Here is a 21,272-nt window from a genome sequence, read left to right as displayed (position 1 = left end):
CAGGCCTCAGCACACTTTCAATTCAAAACATAGCATCAGCAAAGGCAAAAAGTCAGGGGGTAACCATGCCAAGGAGGCATTTCCTTACACTGCACATAAATGTTAAAAAAGGTGGGGGTAAGTGCGGATTCTTGCGGATCCCCACACTTCAAGGGGACAATCTCTGAATAGCAGGGAGGTTCATAAAATTGAAAAGACCTCTCTTTTAGGAATGAAAAGCCAATTTAAAGCATCTTTTCTTTTTCCAATTTCCCTCAACCTGAGAACGAGGGTGTCCTGATCTACTGTGTCAAATGCTGCATCCGGGTCGAGGAGGATAATGGCCGTGGAGCCTCCTTTATCCAATAGTATTTCTTGCTCCTCCGTTTTAGCTAATTGAGCAGATTCCGTGCTGTGATTTGGTCAGAATCTGGACTGTGCGGGGCTAAGGGAACACTTTTGTTTTTTAGGACTAGAGAAGATTTTCAAGTACTTTCCCCATGGCTGGAAGCAGGGATGTGGGTCTGTAGTTCCCGGGGCAGGAGGGGTCAAGATTATAGTAATAATAATTCTATATATATATCTGTGTGTGTATATATATATATATATATATAACATTTTTTTTTTTTAAAGAGAGGTTTGACCACTACATGTTTCCAGTGGAGAGTGATAGATTAAGCAGATCCAAATGTATGTGCCTTCCCTCTCGGTACCTCACGTACAGCTCTAATGTCATAGGCCATCCATTTCGATATCTAAACAACCGAGAGTTCTCCTAAATTGTCTGCTTGCCAACCTCGCTCCCCCTATTTACAATTCCTTCCAAAAGGCCAATGTTGGGAGCTCCCAGATCACCTGTTTTAATGTGACCAACCCTGGTTCAACAAAGATGACTATTGTCTAAAAAGTAGGATGGAAAGGGGTAATAGTTGAACCAGCATCTAAAGAACCACCTGGCCCCCACCACTTCTGTCCGGCTGGCACGGGCTCCAGAATAGGAGAGTTGTCTTGTTTGAGTTTGGAGTCAGTAACCGCTTCTTGTTCCTACACATTCTGTACCATTCCTCCCATAGCAGGCGTTGATGGCTTTCGGGGGATATGGTAAAGGACTCGCTTCGTTACTGGGCTCGTTGTATGCGATCGACTAGTGATCCAATGCTGATCCCTCGTAGGTCTGGAGATGGCCCGGCCACCACCAGCTGTTGAGACTGATGCTAAGGTCCTAGCTGTATCAAACACCAGGGAGTGCGTGAGGGTTTAAACATGAGCCCCACCCTGAGTCTGCAGGCCAGGGCAGAGCTCCCTCCTGATGCATCGTGTCCTACCATGAGGCGTTGTGCTAAATCGCCTACTTTGCAGGTAAGTGAACCTTTTCTAATCTACATCACTTGTTGATGTCCCCTTTATTAAAGCGTGAGAATGAAGCAAATCATTTAATCTTTAGGTGCATTTTGCTTGAGACACCCCTCAAAATGTGGGCTGCCCCTACTACGCAGTGGTCTTTTTGTCCTTCCATTCCCAAACCTTACTTAGATGATGCTACACCAGGAAGCTTTAATTAGGTAACACAAACTCTTTCTGTAGGACTGCTCACTGTAGCACCTTCTATGGAGATAGAGCTGGTAGAGGTTTGCGTCTTAATTACAATAACCCTTCCTCATCTAACCCATGGTCTACGCGCTCTGTGCTGCCACCTGTCTGGGCAAGTTTTTAGGACCACGTGGAACAAAGCTGTAGATTCACAACTTCATAAAGGTTTAACTTTTTATAGCATTTTTGTTAACATTGAGTATTTATATTCTGCCACATAAGCAGCTAGTCCTCCCATCAACCAGGACAAATGAGGCGTTTGGGAAACACCATCATCACTATGTAAAACTATGACAGGTGGCAAGCCACGCCCATGTACTTACCTGGTCCTCTTTACATCTTCCTATCTGACCTTTGTCTCTGATGCAAACATTTACTGTAAAACGGTTACCTTAAATTCATTTCATTATATTCGATTTCATTATTCCTACACCTTACCCTAAGTCTACTTAATTGTTTAATAGCTAATATATTATTCCACCTTATTCTAACTATAGCCAGAATAGTTCTTTTACGTTTTCTTAATGTAGTACATTAAAGAAATTGATATTGTGATCTAACTCTACCTTATAATTAATTATTTATATATTTAGACTAAATTAACCTGCTACAAATTGGAATAGATAACATTTGCACTGGTTTATCACAAAAGGCAGCTGGAAAGATATACTATCTTCACTGTGAGTGCGTTGTTTTTTCTGCGTGGTCATTATGGTCATAGAACACATATGTATTATTTTATCTGCGTTTGCAAGATCCCGTATGCATATTTGCTGTGATTATATACAGTGCTTAATTTGTAAATAAAAAGGTGCCGGTGCCCAAAGCCCTCCTCGTAAACACGCGGCTGCTGCAATTAATTGTGCGAGCGCGGAATACTGAGGTGGCGTAATCCTGAAGACACCTCAGGCCTCTTCAATCCATTAAAAGCCACTCCCTGCCCCTTCAGCTCACTCTTGCAGCTTTCTACTTTCTCCCTTTGTGACGCTTTTTCGTTTTTCCCTTCTTCCGTCTCACAGCAAACGCTTGAGGCAGAAGAATAAGCGCGGGCCCTCAAAAATAAGTGCCAGTGCTCAGCACCGGAAACAACGAGCACAAATTAAGCACTGGTTATATACCACAGTAAACGCAGTACCCACTACTCTTGATTGGGCTCGGGTGAAACTTGAAGTACACCAGCGTAATTTGTGAATTTGTTGGCATTTCACGTTGCATTTAATGCACAAAAACTTCAAAATTACAACATTATGTCACATAATTGTGCCACTATTTGCAGCAAAATCATAGCACAGGAACAGAACAAGCAATCTGAACGTGAGCGGCTGTTCACTATTATAATTTTCACCCTAATTCTTAAACATTGGTGTGAGGATCCATTTCACGCCAAAATATTTAAATGATTTATTTGCATTTCATATAATTATGCATACTTTCACATAGTTCCCCCGAAACTATGACTTGACATTTTATCTCTTTAGATGGTGCAGCAGTTCAGCTGCTGCTGGAAATACCGAAGTTCTCTGCATTGAACCTAAATAGTAATTCAGTTGCTGCTTATATACTAATAATGTGGAAGTTTTTTCTAAATGCATAATTTTGGTTGGCAAAAATATTTTTGAATACTAATGATTTTTTTCGTGAATCTATTCGTAAATGATTTTTCAGTGTTGCACTTGAAATGATTTTTGTAGGTGTTTATTTAGTTGCACCGCATTTGGGAGACTCCATTTTATTAATACGGATGCTGTTTGGGTGTTCTGTTCATCTCGCTCCCGCTCTTTACCTCTCCCGATCAGTGTCTCCCTGAGTGTCTTTTCTCCCCAGTCTTTGCAGAGCACAGTACACTGGGACATAACTGTTCTTTTCCTAGAGCGCACGTATTGTGAAACTTTTTCCATGTGCTGAATGTTTCTATCCCAAGGACATTTCCGGAGAAGCTTCCTTTATGGACCTGCTAGCAGACAATGGTGAATGGGACTTTGTTTGAAAAAATGTTTCATATTGTGTTGTACATCTCCCGACAGCAACAGCAGAGAAGCTGCCGGAGCTTTACTTAAAAATGGATTAGCATTATATGCCTAATTGTAGCATTCTGTATTTTGATTAGTCCAATACTGTATGTCTCATCACTAGTCCTACCATGCTGAATTTGCATTTTTTGCTTATTACCTATTTGTAGCTTTTTGATTAAAAAGAAAAAAAAACACATTGGTTTTGGGAGTGAGGGAGAAACTTATGCTTTTGAGAATCTGTCCTGTTTATTTCAGATTGACTTTTTTTTTTTTGGGGGGGGGGGATTTTCTTCTAGGGATGCTGTCAATTATTGTTATATTTGATGTTCGAATAATTCTGATTTCGGATTATATACTCTGTATCTGAGCCTTCATGGCATGGCACTTCTCTCTAATGCTTAATTAGAGACTTGTTTGTAATAAAATCATTTAACTTTCTGTGATCTAGAACTCAGTTACTGAGTGACCCCAGTTAGTTGTTTATTACTCTGCTAAACTAATGTTGTATGATGTTAAGGATGGTGTTCTATAACATTTGATCAGTGCTGTGCAGAGCAGATCTCTGAAGGCAACATTTAGGGGTGTATATAATTTTGGGATTCATAGTTCTGCTCCCACACTAACATCATACTAATTGAGTCCTTAGCAAGCATTTATCTAGGTTTTCTTTGGCATGTTGGTTGTTCTTGTATTGCTTTACTTTCTCGCTAGACTTGGCATCTTTTTCAGGGTTAACTTTAGGGTGAATTATAACACTCCACTAAACCATTCTTTTGTGGGTGGTAAGCGTAAGTATGTAACTTCTTAACCCACAACTGGTAACAAACTCGTTCCATATGTTTCGATATAAAGGAAATCCCTTGGAAGTGAGTACTTTCTTTGGGAAAAGTCTTCAATCATGGATGTTGCAGACCAGGTCATGATAATTTGTTTCAAGAGACTTCTCTCCGGCTATCGAATAGCACGGTTGGTGAAAATGAGTAGTGTTGATTCTCTGTATAGTAAATTTGTCAGTTCACCAAACCAATGTCCATAGCCGCCTCCTTTTTCTTCCTAGAACAGATCTGAGCTATATGCTCCCTGTCACGACACTTGAAACACAGTGGACCCTGATTGGGATTAGGGGTATACTTTATGGCCCAGGTTTGAGTAACTGAGTTCTTGGTACATTTTGTTACTTGAAATTTGTTTTCTACCCCAAGGTTTGGACCCTCCCTGTTTCTGAGCTCGAGGAAAAAGTTGAGGCAATCTCAATGGCTGATGTCCTATTTAAGCCGTTGAGTTGCTATATCCATGTTCATACATGAGAAAAAAGGCCATTAGGAAATTGTTTGAAAAATGTTTTCCAATATCTCTTATTTTGACGAGGGTTCCAGTTTAAGCCGCTTATCCCGGACATAACAATGGAGCCATTGGAGTCTCCCATTCCTTTCTAAACTGTGTATAAGTTTGAGTCAATCCCCGACCTTTCCAACATAATTTTCTTTATTTTATAATAAGGAGTGGTGCCACCTGGGTTAGTGCCTGTTGGGTGGCCTACACTTCAGTTTTCCCTACAATTGGGTTGCCAGATATTGACCCCAGTGCTCGTTCGACTAGCCAGTTCTTTGAGCTATCCATTCAGAGTTTGTGAAGAAGTAGTGAGGATCTTTCCCCATCCACGTATGTTTGTACATCAGCAGCATGTATGTTTGGACTCCCTCTTGTTGCAATAAACAATCTGCTAATCTTCCTAGTGTAGCATCATGAGAAATACTGATTTGGCTCAGCTGAGTTGTAATGGCCTCTAAAGTTTGTTGCAGAAGGTCCTCCTTTTCTGAGGTCCTGATACACCAATCCAAAGTCCATTCTAGGCTTTTCTGACCTGCTGCCAACTCTTGTACTGAAGCCTCCATTAGTGGATAAAACGTTTAATCCCACTTTTGACACTGCCTGTGAGGTTGTGATTAAACACAGCAGTTGACACATGGCTTTTGTAGGACTAAGATGTTTTTCCTGTTATAATTTGTAAATCGGAGTCCTAGTTCATAATCCGGCCATGGGTCTTGTGTATGTGTGATTTTCTTTCCTTCTCTTCAGCAACTGCCCACTCATCTGTGGCCTTTCACCACCAGCAAAGTTCCATGTGAAAAGAACTAGGTATGTGTTGGACAGGGAGGAAAAAATTAAACATAAAAAGAAATCTTGCAACTATTTGTGCTCTTCTGGCCAGAGGTACTATCATTCATACAATTTGCGACAAGTATAGAATTTTGTCAACCTACTATTTTTTGCCAAACTGGATTGATTTGCAATTCAACCAACCTAATTAACATTCCTGAAGTAGGCTGTGGATTGTGAATCAATTTGATTGGTCACAGTCACGGGGATGGTGTGCCTACAAGGGTCATCAGACGAACATGTCTGTGATTGTGTTTAAATAAAAAAAAAATGTTTTAAAGACAGACAGTTTTCCTTGAAGGAGATGAGCTGCCTTCTGATTTTTTTTTTTTTAAACATTTCTCTGAGAGCTCATCCCACTGGCACGACACAGTATTTAATCTCTACTCTGGCTGTCTACATAGGACAGCGAGACCCGGCACAGTGAAAATAGCTTTTGGGTGCTAATGACTGTAAGGCTCTGCTAATATTACATTTCTGTGTGTCCTACTTGAAGAAAAAAAAAAAAAACATGGACCCTGCCTTGTGGCCTACAAGGCCTACATAGGGGGGCTTATTAATATTTAAAAGGAAGGTTGTGATCTGTCCGAAGGGTTGATCTTTACAGGTTGAATTGCAGTTTCTGCACGGCTACAGTCAGATTACACGGGTTAGGCCTGAAGCCATGTTTGCAGAGCCACTGTAGCGGGTGGCAAAATGGGTGCTGTGGTTTGCTAGTGGTATGTAACTTCCAGGCTCTCGGTACACCTTGTACACCTTGTGCCACATGCCAGGGACTTACAGGTAAGTTAAATATAGCAATTGGGAATATGCTTATTAGAACATGTTAGAGAGGTAGCACAGACACTTCACTACTGGTTAGGAAGGGTAAATGAAGTGCACCGAGTTCTAAACACGCAAAAAAATAGGATCGCGCAAAAGGTGAAATATGCAGGGTGACCATGCTAAAAAGATGGATTCTCAAAATAGGAGCACTGGTTTTGGAAATCCGACTGTTTGTGACCAGAAAATAGGTAAGTACACCTGGGGCTAAGTTAATTTCTATCTTGTTTTGTCATTCTGTTCTATATGTTGCTTACTTACTTTGGGTAGTTACATTTCCCTTTGTCTTTCCTTGTCCTGGTGTTCCTGCCCATGTAATGCTGACTTTCTGAAAGTCTCCTTAGCGTTTTCTCCGGTGGCATCTCCTTTCCTGTAGCTCAGCAGCTCCAGGTCCCAGAGTCCTCTGCGGTCCCCCTAAGCATTGAGCAATTCATCCTCTCCCGTCCTCCGGGGGGCTCCCCTCCCTCGCCTCGGTTCCTCTCTGGTCGCTCTGTGTCAGGATCCAGCAGTCTTCTCCGCTCCTTCGTTTCAACAACCAGTTAATCCTTTTTTTTTTTTACTATCCTCAATCTTTTTACTTTCTTATCCTAGTTAGTCTTTTTTCTTTCCCTCGCTCTGTTTTCTCTCTTCTTTTTCTATTCTCAATTGAGGCGATAGTGCAGGGGTCTCCACCCTTCTCACTAACGAGCTGCTTATTTTCAATGACAATGATCACAAGCTACTAATATTTTGAGTGTTGTATTCATCAGACGAGGTGACATTACTGTCCACCCTGTGCATTACCAGCCGCGATCACCTCGGGGCAGGATTGCTCGCAGTAATGTAAAGAATGCTCATTCCTTTAGGAATGCCTCTGCAGGGGCAATGCATACCAGCCACAGCTCCAATGTCCCTGGCATCAAGGTAAAAATATTAGGAACGCATCTCCTAATGTTGTATGATTTGTCATTCAAATATCGGCTTTTATTATTTGTGGGAGATTATGGGTTCTGGAAATACACACATTTTCATATCCAATACACACTTTTATTTTGGTATATAAATAATAATTCAGCCAAACTAAAGCTTCTAATTTAATAGCTGGGCTACACACAGGAGAGCTACTCACAGGTAGCTGGAGAGGTACCAGTAGCCCGTGAGCTACTCGTTGACGTACTCTGCTATAGTGTTCTCTGTTCCAGCCATCTTTAGGCCCCGGCCCAGGGGTGGCTTCTCCATTAGGGTGGAGAAGCGTTGCCCCCTGCCAGCAGTAGCAGCTACAAAACCTTTACAAGAAAACAATAGTGTTTATTATCATTTTCTTGAAAAGAGATGGGGCATTGGGGGTGATGAGCACTTGAGGGGAGTGCACAGAGCACAGCCTTCAGAGCGCATGTGTGTTTGGCCAGCCATGTCGGGCCGGCCAATCACACAGTAGGCTCTCTACAGCCCAGCAACACTGTTGCTGGGCTGGAGAGAGCCTGTACAGGCTCCCAGCCTGCTGGGAGCACCCACTACTTTAAGCAGCGTCAGGATAGGCCGCAGGGCAGGCTGGGAGCCTGTGCCTGCAGCGAGGGGGACAGAGGAGCGGAGCGGCATACGGCGGAGCAGGTAAATGTTATATTTTTTTAAAATTTTTTTTATTTAATTGTTATTAATCCCTCCCCCCACCAAACCCCTGTCCGCTGCTCCACCCCTTCTGGTTGTCGCAAGCTGCGACTGCCCCAGCCCTGTGGACAGCAGTTGTGACCGGATTTAGGACAGGTACGTTTTACAGTTCTGGTCATAAAAATACACCAAGACTTGGGGGGAAAAGCTAATAAGCGCATCCTGAAGCTCAGGTGTTAAAATCACAAAATGCCCTCCTTTGTGCTTTAATACTTTGAACGGCAAGTTAACCTGCTAAGTTTCCAGTTTCTTGGCTGTCTGTTTTTTCATGTTTTACAGAATTAGTTGAACTCTTGGATGGGTGAATTCCGCTGACGATTTATCCAGGATTTGAGCCTTTAAAAGTCTGCATTCATCCAGAATATCTACTGTCACTGGAGATCATTGGACTCGGAGGTAGGTGGTCACCCAGTTATCCCTTGTCTACTTGTGGTTGGAAGTAGTGCTCAACTCTTTGTTGTGGCTGAAGGTGGAATTGCTTGTGACTCCTGCAGCCAGAGTTGCCTCTCTGAGGACTGACCTGTCTGTTGCCGTGGGACAGTCCTGGATTGGGCTTGGCTTGTTTATGGAATTGTCAAAGAAAGCTTCATTACTCTGCGTTTGGGTTGCATCTGTGAAATGTGTTTACTAAGCTCTGATCATCAAAAATCCTTGGGTGCCCCCCCCACCCAGCAGTCACTAAGGAGATGAGCTCCCAGAGGCTCGGCAGGACACTGATGGGGTTTATTCCAAGCTCCAAATAGAATCACAGGGTCAAGCTGTAGTTACTGAGAGCACCAGGTTCAGGAATGAGATCATGGAAGAACCAAACTGAGAGTGAGTATCCTGGCTCCATGCATCACCTGGGCATTCATTCAAAGCCAGGCTGCACATCAAAACTTTTCCAAAGGAAAGGGCATGTTATTTTCGAAGATCCTTGCCAGCCTGACACCTTTCTTGAACACATGCAAATTGCACAATGGACTCTGGCAGTGACTGTCCTGCCTGTGCATTAAGGCAAAGATTCTCCTCCAGTTTACAGTCCACCCTGAACCCTGGGTGTTGTATTTGGTTATGGCCTGATCAATGGCTCGCGGCCTAAATAAAATAATTTAATGAAAGCAGGGGCTTCAAAATGCAAGCAATAAAATTCAAGCCATTTGTATGAAGTTTGCTCTGTATATACTATCTCAAAGTGAGAGATAGTGTGCACAGTCCAAGGGTTCGCCTTAGAGGTTGATAGTGGCAACATTAGATAATACTAATGCTCTATTTTGTGGTAGTGTGGTTGAGCAGTAGGCTTATCAGAGGGTAGTGTTAAGCATTTGTTGTACACATACTAGCAATAAATGAGGAACACACACTCAACGACTTAACTCCAGGCCAATAGGTTTTAAATAGAAAAATCTCTTCTTAATTTATATTTAGAACCACTAGATTCAAATTTGAGGTAAGTATATAAAATGCAAGGTACTTCACAGGTGAGTACAGAACTTTGATTTAAAACAGTAGTACACACAGTTTTGGTTAAAATGGCAATAAGCTATTTTAAAATCGGACACAGTGCAAAAATCAACAGTTCCTGGGGAAGGTAAGTATGGTTAGGTTTCTCAGGTAAGTAAAGCACTTACACAGTCCGCCTCCTGGGCATAGGCAGCCCACCCTTGGCAACCCCAAAGCCACAGCACCAGCAACACAGGGCCTGTCAGGTGCATAGGTCAAAGGAGGGCCCAAAACACATAGGTGCCTATGGAGAACAGGGGTGCACCGGTTCCAGTCTGCTAGCAGGTAAGTGCCTGCATCCTCGGGGAGCAGACCAGGGGGGTTTGGCAGAGCACTCGGGGGGGACTCACACAAAACACACCCTCAGCAGCACAGGGGCGGCCGGGTGCAGTGTGCAAAGCAGGCGTCGGGTTTGCTACTGAAAGCAATAGAGGGACCTGGGGGTCACTCTGACGATGTAGGCAGGACACAGGAGGGCTTCCCGGGCAAGCCACTGACTGGGCTAGGATGAGGGCCGCATGCTGGTCACTCCTGCACTGGTAGGTGGTTCCTCTCAGTCCTGCGGGTGCAGTGCTTGATCCAGGCGTCGAGTTCCTTTATTATCAGGCAGTCGCGTTCAGGGGGAGCCTCTATGCAAGCGTCGCTGTGGGCATGCAGGGGGGTCGACTCAGGGTGTCCACATCGTCTGCGTCGCCTAGGGGTCCTCTCTGTGGTGTTTGTTGTCCTGGACTCGAGCCGGGGGCGTCGGGTGCAGAGTGTGAAGACTTGTGCTTCTGGCGAGAAGTGAGAGTCTCTTTAAAGTTGTTTCAAAGTTGCAAGTTTGTTGCTGTTTCTGAACAGTGGCGCTGTTCTTGTGAGGTTCTTGGTCCCTGGGGTACAGGGCAGTCCTCGGAGTCCTCAGAGGTCGCTGGTCCCTCTGGATGCGTAGCTGTGCAGGTTCTTTGAGTCTGGAGACAGGCCGATAGGGCTGGGGCCAAATCAGTTGTCGCCTCCGTCATCTCTGCGGGGTTTTCAGGTCAGCAGTCCTTCTTGTTGTAGGTTGCAGGAATCTAATTTCCTGGTTTCAGGGTCACCCCTAAATACTGAATTTAGGGGTGTGTTTAGGTCTGGGGGACAGAAGCCAATGGCTACTTCCCTGAAGGGTGGTTACACCCTCTTTGTGCCTCCTCCCTGAGGGGAGGGGGCCAAATCCCTATTCCTAAGATGGAGGATTTCTAAAGGCAGGGGTCACCTCAGCTCAGGGCACCTTCGGGGCTGTCCTGACTGGTGGGTGGTGACTCCTTGTTTTTCTCATGATCTCCTCTGGACTTGCCCCCAAAAGTGGGGGCAGTGTCCGGAGGGGTGGGCATCTCCACTAGCTGGGAAGTCCTGGGGCGCTGGAACCGGCATGAGCCTTTGAAGCTCACCGCCAGGTGTTACAGTTCCTGCAGGGGGAGGTGAGAAGCACCTCCACCCAGTGCAGGCTTTGTTCGTGGCCACAGAGTGACAAACGCACTCACCCCATGTGGCCAGAAAATTGTCTGGTTGTGGCGGGCTGGCAGGAACTGGTCAGCCTAGCACTATGAGTCGGACTGGGGGCATCTCTAAGATGCCTCTGTGTGCAGTTTGCAATAAATCCCACACTGGCATCAGTGTGCATTTATTGTGCTGAGAAGTTTGATACCAAACTTCCCAGATTTCAGTGTAGCCATTATGGAACTGTGGAGTTCGTATTTGACGGACTCCCAGACCATATACTCTTTATGGCTACCTGCACTTACAATGTCTAAGGTTTTGCTTAGACACTGTAGGGGTATAGTGCTCATGCAACTATGCCCTCACCTGTGGTATAGTGCACCCTGCCTTAGGGCTGTAAGACCTGCTAGAGGGGTGACTTACCTAGGCCACAGGCAGTGGGTTAAGGGCATGGCTCTCTGAGGGGATGCCATGTCGACTTAGTCATTTTCTCCCCACCAGCACACACAAGCTGTGAGGCAGTGTGTCTGTGTCTGTGCTGAGTGAGGGGTCCCCAGGGTGGCATAAGACATGCTGCAGCCCTTAGAGACCTTCCCTGGCATCAGGGCCCTTGGTACCAGGGGTACCAGTTACAAGGGACTTACCTGGATGCCAGGGTGTGCCAATTGTGGAGACAAAGGTACAGTTTAGGGAAAGAACACTGGTGCTGGGTCCTGGTTAGCAGGCCTCTGCACACTTTCAACTCATAACTTAACTTTTTGCCTTTGCTGATGCTAAGGGGTAACCATGCCAAGGAGGCATTTCCATACACCATTTGTCAGAACATAAACAAAAGCGCAGGAGCTGGAGCTGGTAATAAGAGGTTAGATTGGATGGGACCATTGCCTCGGCTGAAAGGAAGTCCCAGGAGGTCCCGCTTACCTGCAATGTGCTCTTGTGAACAGGCCAGTGTGTTAGCATAGCACTCAGTGACAGAATACATTGTTGCCTGTATAACTTACTTTATATCAATGTAAGATCTTATATTGATACAACGTACAAGTTACATAAGATGCAGAAGACGAGAAGTGCCTTCTTATTTGCAAGAAATTTAATAGTTGAAGCAATATCCAAAGCCTTAGGTTTTAACTATTGAGGTAGCACATGGTGTCCCTGTCAACTGCTGTTCATTCCTTGCCTGGTAACAACAGTGGACCCTCTGTGACCAGCTTCCATTCTGCGCCTGAGGCGAGGTTGCTCAAAGTGCCACTCACCATCAGCACTTTCACCCCATTTCCAGGACGTGGAAGCACGTGCGCATCCATTGGGTGAAGATTTAGGATGTGGTCTGCCATGATTGAAGGCTGCAGTGGTGCTGGAACGAGTCTCAGAGTGGGGGTGCAGGCGTCAATGTTGCGTGACTGCAATCCTAGGGATTGTGAAAACTAAAAAGTTATCTCAATCAATCAATAATCCAAAAAATGTGTAGAGCCTGCTACTGACCCGTGAGGTGGTGGTCTCAAAGACTGCTATGAAGTTCTGTGGTTATACTGAATAAGGAGCTAACTACATTGCTATCCTATGGAATCTCTTTATTGATGTGATAACTACACTTTCACAATTGCCATATTTACCTTCTTTGCTTTCTCAAATTTTCTTGAAAATGCACCATTTTCCTACTCAGTTTTTCAAAATGTTCTCGGTGGGAGAACCCCCCCTAACCCATCTTTAGATAGTCGGCTTGCTCACTACATTCGCCTACCACAGGTCATTTTCCCAAACTTATACTCCTCACCGCTTTTAATTGTCACCAGCCACCACTAGTATTCATTAGCAGTATCTAAGCATGCTGTTCTACCCTTATTATTCTACCTACACATCTACATTTTGAAGATCCTGTTCCAGGTGCCAAACACCAGCCCCTTCTCAAGGTCTGAGGTTAGTGCATGAACCTGGGTTAAAAAGCTGGCCACAGTGAGATGCGAGGTGAGGCCTTAGCACAGCTTGTTCTATAGAAGCCGCCTGTTCTCGCCACTCGCTCATCCTTCTCTCTTGCCACAGGGATGGCCTTGCTGAGGACGCAGCGCTTCTGCTGCCCGCACAGAGACTCTGCCACCCGGCTGGTGTTGGCCTTCCACCCGGAGGTCTTCCATGGCCTCTGTCTGTGCAGTTCCAGCCTGGGTCTGGCTGGCATGCTTTTCCAAGCTCTCCCGAGGCATCGCCGTGGTTACTCCCCAGTCAGGTGTGGCAGTCTGGAGAAACTCAAGCCAGCCATGAGGATTGGAAGCATGGTCAACATCTGCTGCTGCCTGGGTAACGCAGGTGAGGAGGATTGCAAACTTGTCAACATTTTCTGTTGCTAGGCAACTGTGGGAGCTGATTTCTTACACCTTAAATGCATCACAAATTGAGGCACATGCTGACTTAGGTTGTGTTTACAATGTCCCCCATCTTGTATTAGTCATCAATATCACATGTTAACTATTGTTGTTCTTCTCATTCCAAATAAAGAACCACAAGGCCCACACCAATAGACTGAGAAATGTTCCAAGAGAGCTTTTTTGCTCTGTACCCAACCAAGGACATCTCGACTGTCCCAGGCTATCGCCATACAATGCATCGAATGGATTGCTGACTGATTGTGAGATGGTCAATGTAGTACTACCATGAGAGAATCTTCTAATGTATTCTGTAGTAAAATGTTTCTTATTGCTTGTTTCTATTGGTGCATAGCCTGAGAATTATGTACCCATGTAGACCATATGAACATCTTTGTCTAAAGTCCTAAAAAGTGATGGTACATTTCTACGTGGAGGAAACCTCTTTTTACCCACATTTAGAGGCAAATCTTTGCAGGATTTCACTTAAAAATGTAGTGAGCTTGGCATTGTCTTTGTAAATTGCAGGTTAATTCTTATATAAAGCATTGAAGCAACAACTGTTGTCTGTCATTCCTACAAGAATGTTTATCATCTGCTACTGAGCTAAATTGATTTAACAGAAGTGACTGCTCCTGTCAAGGAGCACCAAAGTGCGTATCGGGGACTGCACGGCTCCCAGTCCGCGTTGTTGGCGTGCCCTCATGAGTTGGATTTAAAGCAGTATGCTCCGCGGCAACACAACATTGGCCCGTGATGTAGGGGTTGGACACATTGTCAATACCTACCGAATCCTCTGCTGTTGTGGCATGGAACGGTATTCCATCCCCAGCTGGTGGCAAGCGGCGTGCAAGGAAGCAATGCTTTCATGGAGGGGAATAGAGGGCCATTAACCCCAGACTGTGATCTTTCAGGGCTAGAAAGTGAGTTCTGGGCTCCTACAGTCCAGCTTGGAACTAGAAGAGTTTCCTGAAACTATAGGAGCTATCAGAAGCCACAAGACCTTATGAACATGCACGACCTTCTGCAAACTACAAGACCTTTGGAGCTTTTGCGAACAGTGAGAGCTGTGGGTCTTATAGGAGCTGTGGTAGAGGTGGACAGATAGAGCTGGAAGGTGAGAATGCAGGCTCTCCCACTTTTGAAGATAAATTCCCCAGGAGACCCTCGAGGTGACTCCCTAGGATCATACAACTGCTTTGTGTTCTAGCTACAGGTAACTCCAGGTCTGTGAGTTACTCTGAGTCCTTCTCATCAATTGCTTCTCCCACGATCTTCATTTTGACACATTTAGTCACAGGACGTTTTCTTTCAGCCGGTGAAGTCTGAGGTCTGAACATTAAGTTATACTTGTCTGGTTTCACTGAGTTCACTCAGGTGCAAGTTTGGATGTTGCGTACAGTTAGTGTTCCTGATCTGCGTGGAGTCAATGTTAAAGAGCGGGGTTCAGAGGGAGGACCCTGTCGTACTCTGCCTAGTCCACTTTGCTGTGGCCTGTACCTGCTGGCATTAGTTGTAGAAAAAAGACCAGATTGTTATTCCATGCCAGACACTCCCATTCACTAGTAGTTTTTAAAGTAGACCCCGTTGTCCACAGTGTTGTAGGCCTTTGTGAGATAGGGGAATCTTGGGGCTGCTTGTGCACCTCATGACAGGGTGATGAGGGCTTCCTTGGTGTTCAAAGGCACTAGACAGGGTAGAAGGTCCCTTTTAGGGTCCACAGGTTAGAGACAGGTTGATAAGATTATTGACACATGAGGCACTTGCTAAAGTACTAAAATAATTAGTAACAAATCTTAGTACAAAAAAATTATTTGGAACCTGTAAGTGAGAATAAAATATATAACAGCATAGTCAAATCTCATGATCTCCAAATAGAGTCCATTCACAAAAAAAAAGAAGAGAAACGTATTAAAGCTTCAGTGTGTTTTTTTCAGTCTTTGTGATTTATTTCATTTGATTGCACATTCCGTTCTCCAGTATATAACAGTAATTATTTTAGTACTCCCTTGGTGTTCATAGACACTAGATAGGGTGGTAAGCTCATCCTTGGTGTTCACAGTCACTAGACAGGTTGATAAGGCTCACTTTGGTGTCCACAGGCACTAGACAAGGTGAGAAAGTCTGTTAGAAATGGGGTCTTTGGTTGGCACCGTCTTTAAAGGCTGCTTACCCGAAATGCATTGGAACTTATTCAACTTGGTCACAAAAAGCCATCAAAATTGCCTTTATTAGATGAAGGTTGATTGTTGGATGGACTTCACAATCAACAACAATTAAATATCGAAGGAATGATAACTTTTGTTTAAAGACAGTTGTATTAGGACTATATGTGATGCATGGATAGAGCCATTCTGGCCTTTAGAGTGCGAGTTGGGACTAGTGCACAATATTTTGGCTCTAGCTTATGTTTTAAATTGTTTCTGGGACTTGGGCAGAATCCCATCCAACGCAGCTCTTACATTTGTTTAAATTAGATTACTTCACAGAAGACAGTGCGCGCAATTGTATTGTTTTTTCAAGTGGGTATACCTGCCAAGTCGAATTGGCAGTTTAAAACTGCCCACACGGACACTTCAGTGGCAGGTGTGAGCCATGTTTACAGGGCTACTAATGTGGTTAGCACAATCAGTGCTGCAGGCTCACTAGTAGCATTTGATGTACAGCTCCTTGGCACACCTGGTGTACTATACAAGGGACTTATTCGTAAATCAAATATGCCAATCATGGCATATGCCAAAGAGCACTTGCACTTTAGCACTGATCAGCCAGCAAAAACCAAATTCAGCACACAGTAAAAAACAGGAGATCGGAGACAAAAGCTTTGGGGATAATCCTGCAAAAAGGGTAATTTCCAACATCTCTTATCTCCCCTTTTTTTTACTGCGTCTTCATACCCTGGGGTATTTAAATTTCTCTATCATGTCTCCCCTCTTCTTCTTTTCATGTATCCAGACCCTTGAGATATTTTAGCTTCTACACAAGACCCCCTCCTGTCTGTGAGACTAAACAGATTGCATCTCTCTAATATTTGCATTGCAAACCACACACTACTTGACTGTTACAAATCTGCCTGCATCCTTCTGGTGACAATGCACTTTGAGTAGTACACAGGACTGCGGATGACTCTGAACCAGTGATCTCACATAGGTGGCACAGACTCCCTCCTAGTGCTGGTAGCACCATGCACTCGGGTGCTCTGAATTTGCCACCCCACAGTTCTATAAAACTCCCTTAGTAAATAACCTAACAGCTCTGGTTACTACTTCAGTCATTCACATCCTACCTGGTACCCACTAAGACACGTCCTCTGCAGGTCTTTTAATTGGGGGACCTATCTGGAATTGATCGTTTGCCTCCAGGTGACAGACTCATCACTGATGGGTCTACACTGTTCACTTTCAGATGATGGACTCATCCTTGATGGGTTCATCCATGGTGGTGCTATGCCTTTAGCCTTCAGAAGGTGGGCTGCTCCTTGGTGGGTCCATTCCCTTAGCTTTCAGATGCTGACTCGTCATTGGTGGGTCTATGCTGTTAGCTTGCAGATGATGATGCATCTGTGGGTCTACGCTGTTAGCCGTCAGATGATGACTGATCATTGGTGGGTCTACACTGTTAGCTTTCAGATGATTACTCATCATTGATGGTTTCGTTCCCTTAGCCTTCAGATGATGGAGTCATCATTGGTGGGTATATGCTGTTAGCTGTCAGATGATGGAATCATCCATGGTGGGTCTATGCCATTATTCTTCAGAAGGTGGGCTGCTCCTTGGTGGGTCCAAACCCTTAGCCTTCAGATGATGGACCCAATCATCGATGGGTCTACGCTATTAGCTTTCAGATGTTGAGTCATCATCGGTAGGTCTATGCTTTTAGCTTTCAGATGATGACTCATCATTGGTGGATTTATGCCATTAGCTTATCTACAATGGACTTGTTGACAGGTTGATTCCGTTAGCCTTTAGATGATCGACTGATCTTTGATGGGTTCATCCTTGGTGGGTCAATGCCATTAACCTTCAGATGATGAACTCATCCTGGATGAGTTCATGCCATTAGCCTTCAGATGATGGATTCTTCCTTGATGGGTTCTTCCATGGTGGGTCTATGCTGTTAATCTTCAGAGATTGGGCTCATTCTTGATGGGTTCTTCCATGGTGGGTCTATGCCAATAGCCTTCAGATGGTGGGCTCCTTCTTGGTGGTTTTATGTTTTCAACCTTCAGATGATAGACTCATCCTTGGTGATTCTATGCCATTAGCCTTCAGGCAATGGCCTCCTTTTGCTATTAGTCTCCTGATGATGGACTCCTGCTCTTTATATATTAATGTTGCGGGATGTATCTGATCCATTGGCAAGACCTCATCTGGAAGTAGACAGTCTTGGCTTAAATACAGATTCCCATACTGAAGTAAAGCCTTTGTTGTTGACCTCATTTCATTATTGTTCCTCATTTCTCATGTTTGCAAACATTTGAAACTGGGGAGTTTTGAGCACTTTGTAAAAACAGTTCATTCACATTTATGGGATGATGAATAGCCTTTTTGACTGACATATTGTTTTCTTGCTCTCTTTTTTTTTTTTTCTCCTAGGAATACTGCTGCGCTCTGTGCTGTGGTACACGCTGTCTTACACCCCCCTGGACAAGACCTTCCAGAACACAACCTTCCCATTCCCCAGGCCTCTGTGCATTGTGGTGTCGGTATGTACACACTATGATCCACCGGGCTTCGGTTATCTATAGAGTAGGGCCAAAGTATGAGTTCGATTGATAGGTGCTTTGGGCCCCTCAAGACTGACTGGCCACATCCACAGTCCCCTCAACCAATGACAGATGTCAAGTGCAATACTTGTACAATACAGCTTCTGTGTGGCATCACTGGGTGCCCGTCGAAGCACCCCTCTATTACCCCTCCACGCTCTACATGCCATTTTTGATAATGCCCCGGGGGGGGCACTTTGGAGTCCCCAGGAGCCTCTGGACTGACCCATTTACCATTTATTTACATTATTAATAATAAAAAGATGTGGTTTATATAGTATTTTGATCCAAAGTGCTTTTCACAGCACCGGCTTGCTTACAGCTGTTATCCAGTTTAAACTGTTGCTCATTTCATTCACCTCAAGTATGAGCTTCCCTTGGCAGCGTCTGAAGTTGTGCACGTACACATCTCACCAGCGCCTGCTCACCAACTTTAATTAGCCATTTAAGCAGGATGTGATTGATGGTTTTGTTTAGTTAAAACAGTATGCTCTAACTGGCGTTTTCACCTAAATATAACGTCTCTTAACCTTCTTTTTTTTTTTAAACGCCTAGCTATAACTGTCACTTTAACTTTTGGTTTTATAATGTAAATGAAGATGTCCATCACCATGCGTGGCATGAGTTTGGGCAGGGCTATGCCCTACACCCAACCCCCTCCCCACAGAGGCCACCCCACCGCACGCCCAAGCAAGGCCGCGTCTGACCTTGGGCCATCGTAGGAAAGTACCTTTTCTGTATGGTCACCCCTGCCCTTTTTTCTCCATTGCTGAGGGTTATGACTCTGAAAGTGCACTTGAGCCTGCGAACCAGCCCCAAGGATAGTGCTCTCTCCCTAAAATGTGATACATCTAAATTGGTCACAGCTGGCACGTCTATATAACGCATCATTAACTGCTGGAAAAATACCTCCTACCACAGCCCAAGCGTTGGTTATTGCATTACTGAAACCAAATAAACCTCCATCTGATATGTCCTCTTATAGGCTTCTCTCGCTGCTTAATACTGAATATAAAGTACTCAGTAAAGTGCTGCCCGCCACCTGCTCCCACTGTAGCATAAACGTGTACATACCGACCAACGCAGATTTGTCCCCGTAACACATCACTTAATAAACAATGCCTCCACAATATCATAGATGCTACAAGCCATCGACTCCAGCAAGCAGGTTGCTGATCACTAGATCTGCGTCAGGCCTTTGATACCTTAACATGGGACTTTGTTTGCAGCCCTAGAGCTATACTCTGACCCCACAGCACGAACACGCACGGGACCACTCATCTCACAGGCCTGTAAGATACAGCTCGGATCTAGGCAGGGCTGTCCACTGTTGCCACTTCTGTTTGTTTTGCCCCTGGAGCCTTTGGTGCACCACCTGGGACTGGGGTATCCCGATGGGTAACGCGATACATGGACCGTCCCTTTACACAGATGATGATATACTATATGTAAGGACCTCCGGCGGGGCCGCACAGGCATAGCCCATATGTTCACTACCTATGAGTTCATCTCAGGACTACAGATTAACACTAATAAATCATACACCTTCTCTTTTCAAGGCTATGACGATCTGCCACAATTGTCCTTTGGAGACAAGGTTATCCAAGTGGCACTCCACACATCGCGCTACCTCCGCATCTGAATATACATTGAGATATCGGACATATTGGATGGCAATCTCCTAAAAACCATAATGAGTCTTAAACTCCCAGTGGCCTTCTGGAAGGCCCCCTGCTCTCAGTGGCCGGTAGAGTGGCTTTTGCCAAGATGGTTGTGTTACCCCAATTACTTTATCACTTTGTAGACATCCCAGTGGTTGTTTCTGCATGTATCTTCAAGCTGACCTAATTTGGGTGAACGGGCATCGCAGAGTCTGCATAACTAAGCTCCCACCTCCTCCAGACCAAGGTGGGTTTGGCGCCCCAAACTTTAACGCATACTGCATTGTCAGCCAACTGCAATGGCTTTCTTACTGGCCGCAACCTCCCAGAGATTGACTCTACAAAGGACATGCTTATCCGCGGCAGTCTACATATCCTCATGTGCCCGGGATCTAAGTCCCCTACTGATAGCCCTCTCCTACTACAAACTGCGGTAACTTACTGGAAGATGGCACTCCGATATATCAACCATCCCCTAACTTATGCTCTGAGTATACCTTTGGTGGGCCTTCCCCTCACATCAGGGATATTATCAATAAAAAGACTGCAATCGTGGCTCAACAGCGGGGTTACCACAGTGGGAGACCTCTAGGTGGAGAACACACTATTAAACCACACTGATTTTGCACAAACCCAGGGAATACGAGAGACCCTGTTCCTTACCCAGGCTGGCATTGTCTGATCTGCCAGGAATCACTGGGCACCTGAGAACATAGAACCCAACACTTATGAACTGCCACAAGTGATACATACTATGGGACGAACAGGACACCTGGTTGGGTGGCTATACAGCAGCATCCAAGCACATGTGCTAACCCCACTGAGGAATAAGTGGGAAAGTGATATTGCCAGAACCCTCCGAGACAAGGGTTGGGATTTTCTGCTTGAATACCACCATAGGATTTTGAGAAACTCTCACTTTAAATTTCTACAATTCTCTGTACTACACTGCGTCTATCTCACTCCATATAGGCTACATGCCATGTTTCCTATGCGCTGCTCAACATGCCCTCGCTGTCACGTGCCAAAGATCAAATTATCCCACATGTTATGGGAATGCAATAGGCTACATCCCTACTGGACACCCATCATTGGGGCACTAACACTCTCGCCAGCAGTATCCAGTGGACCACATGGAAGCCCTGCTTACTCGGCCTATTCCCCAGACCAAAAGCCGATAAAGTCACAATGCGTTTCATTGATTTAGCACTGATCCTAGCAAAGCGTCTTATAACTAAACGCTGGAAATCCCAGACCACAATGACTCTATTAATGTGGAAGGAGAAACTCAAGAGATGGGGACTTGCGGAGAGCATGGCTCTGCATCCAGAGGAATGTAGGG

At 44.9% G+C, this 21,272-nt stretch overlaps 1 protein-coding gene across 1 annotated transcript in view; it reads left to right on the top strand.

Moving 5' to 3' along the window:
• LOC138258267 (G-protein coupled receptor 143-like) overlaps window positions 1–21,272 on the top strand; it is a 97,255-nt gene that overhangs the window by 28,111 nt on the left and 47,872 nt on the right. Inside the window, exons 2-4 of the mRNA XM_069205929.1 lie at window positions 8,490–8,606; window positions 13,188–13,448; window positions 18,100–18,209. Coding sequence (XP_069062030.1) covers window positions 13,190–13,448; window positions 18,100–18,209 — 369 coding nt within the window. The 5' untranslated portion in view covers window positions 8,490–8,606; window positions 13,188–13,189. The remainder of the gene's footprint in view (window positions 1–8,489; window positions 8,607–13,187; window positions 13,449–18,099; window positions 18,210–21,272) is intronic.

Source organism: Pleurodeles waltl, chromosome 2_1 (genome assembly GCF_031143425.1).
Source record: "Pleurodeles waltl isolate 20211129_DDA chromosome 2_1, aPleWal1.hap1.20221129, whole genome shotgun sequence".
Classification (NCBI taxonomy): domain Eukaryota; kingdom Metazoa; phylum Chordata; class Amphibia; order Caudata; family Salamandridae; genus Pleurodeles; species Pleurodeles waltl.
Note: the sequence above shows the minus strand (reverse complement) of the source record. Positions and strands in the feature narration are given on the sequence as shown.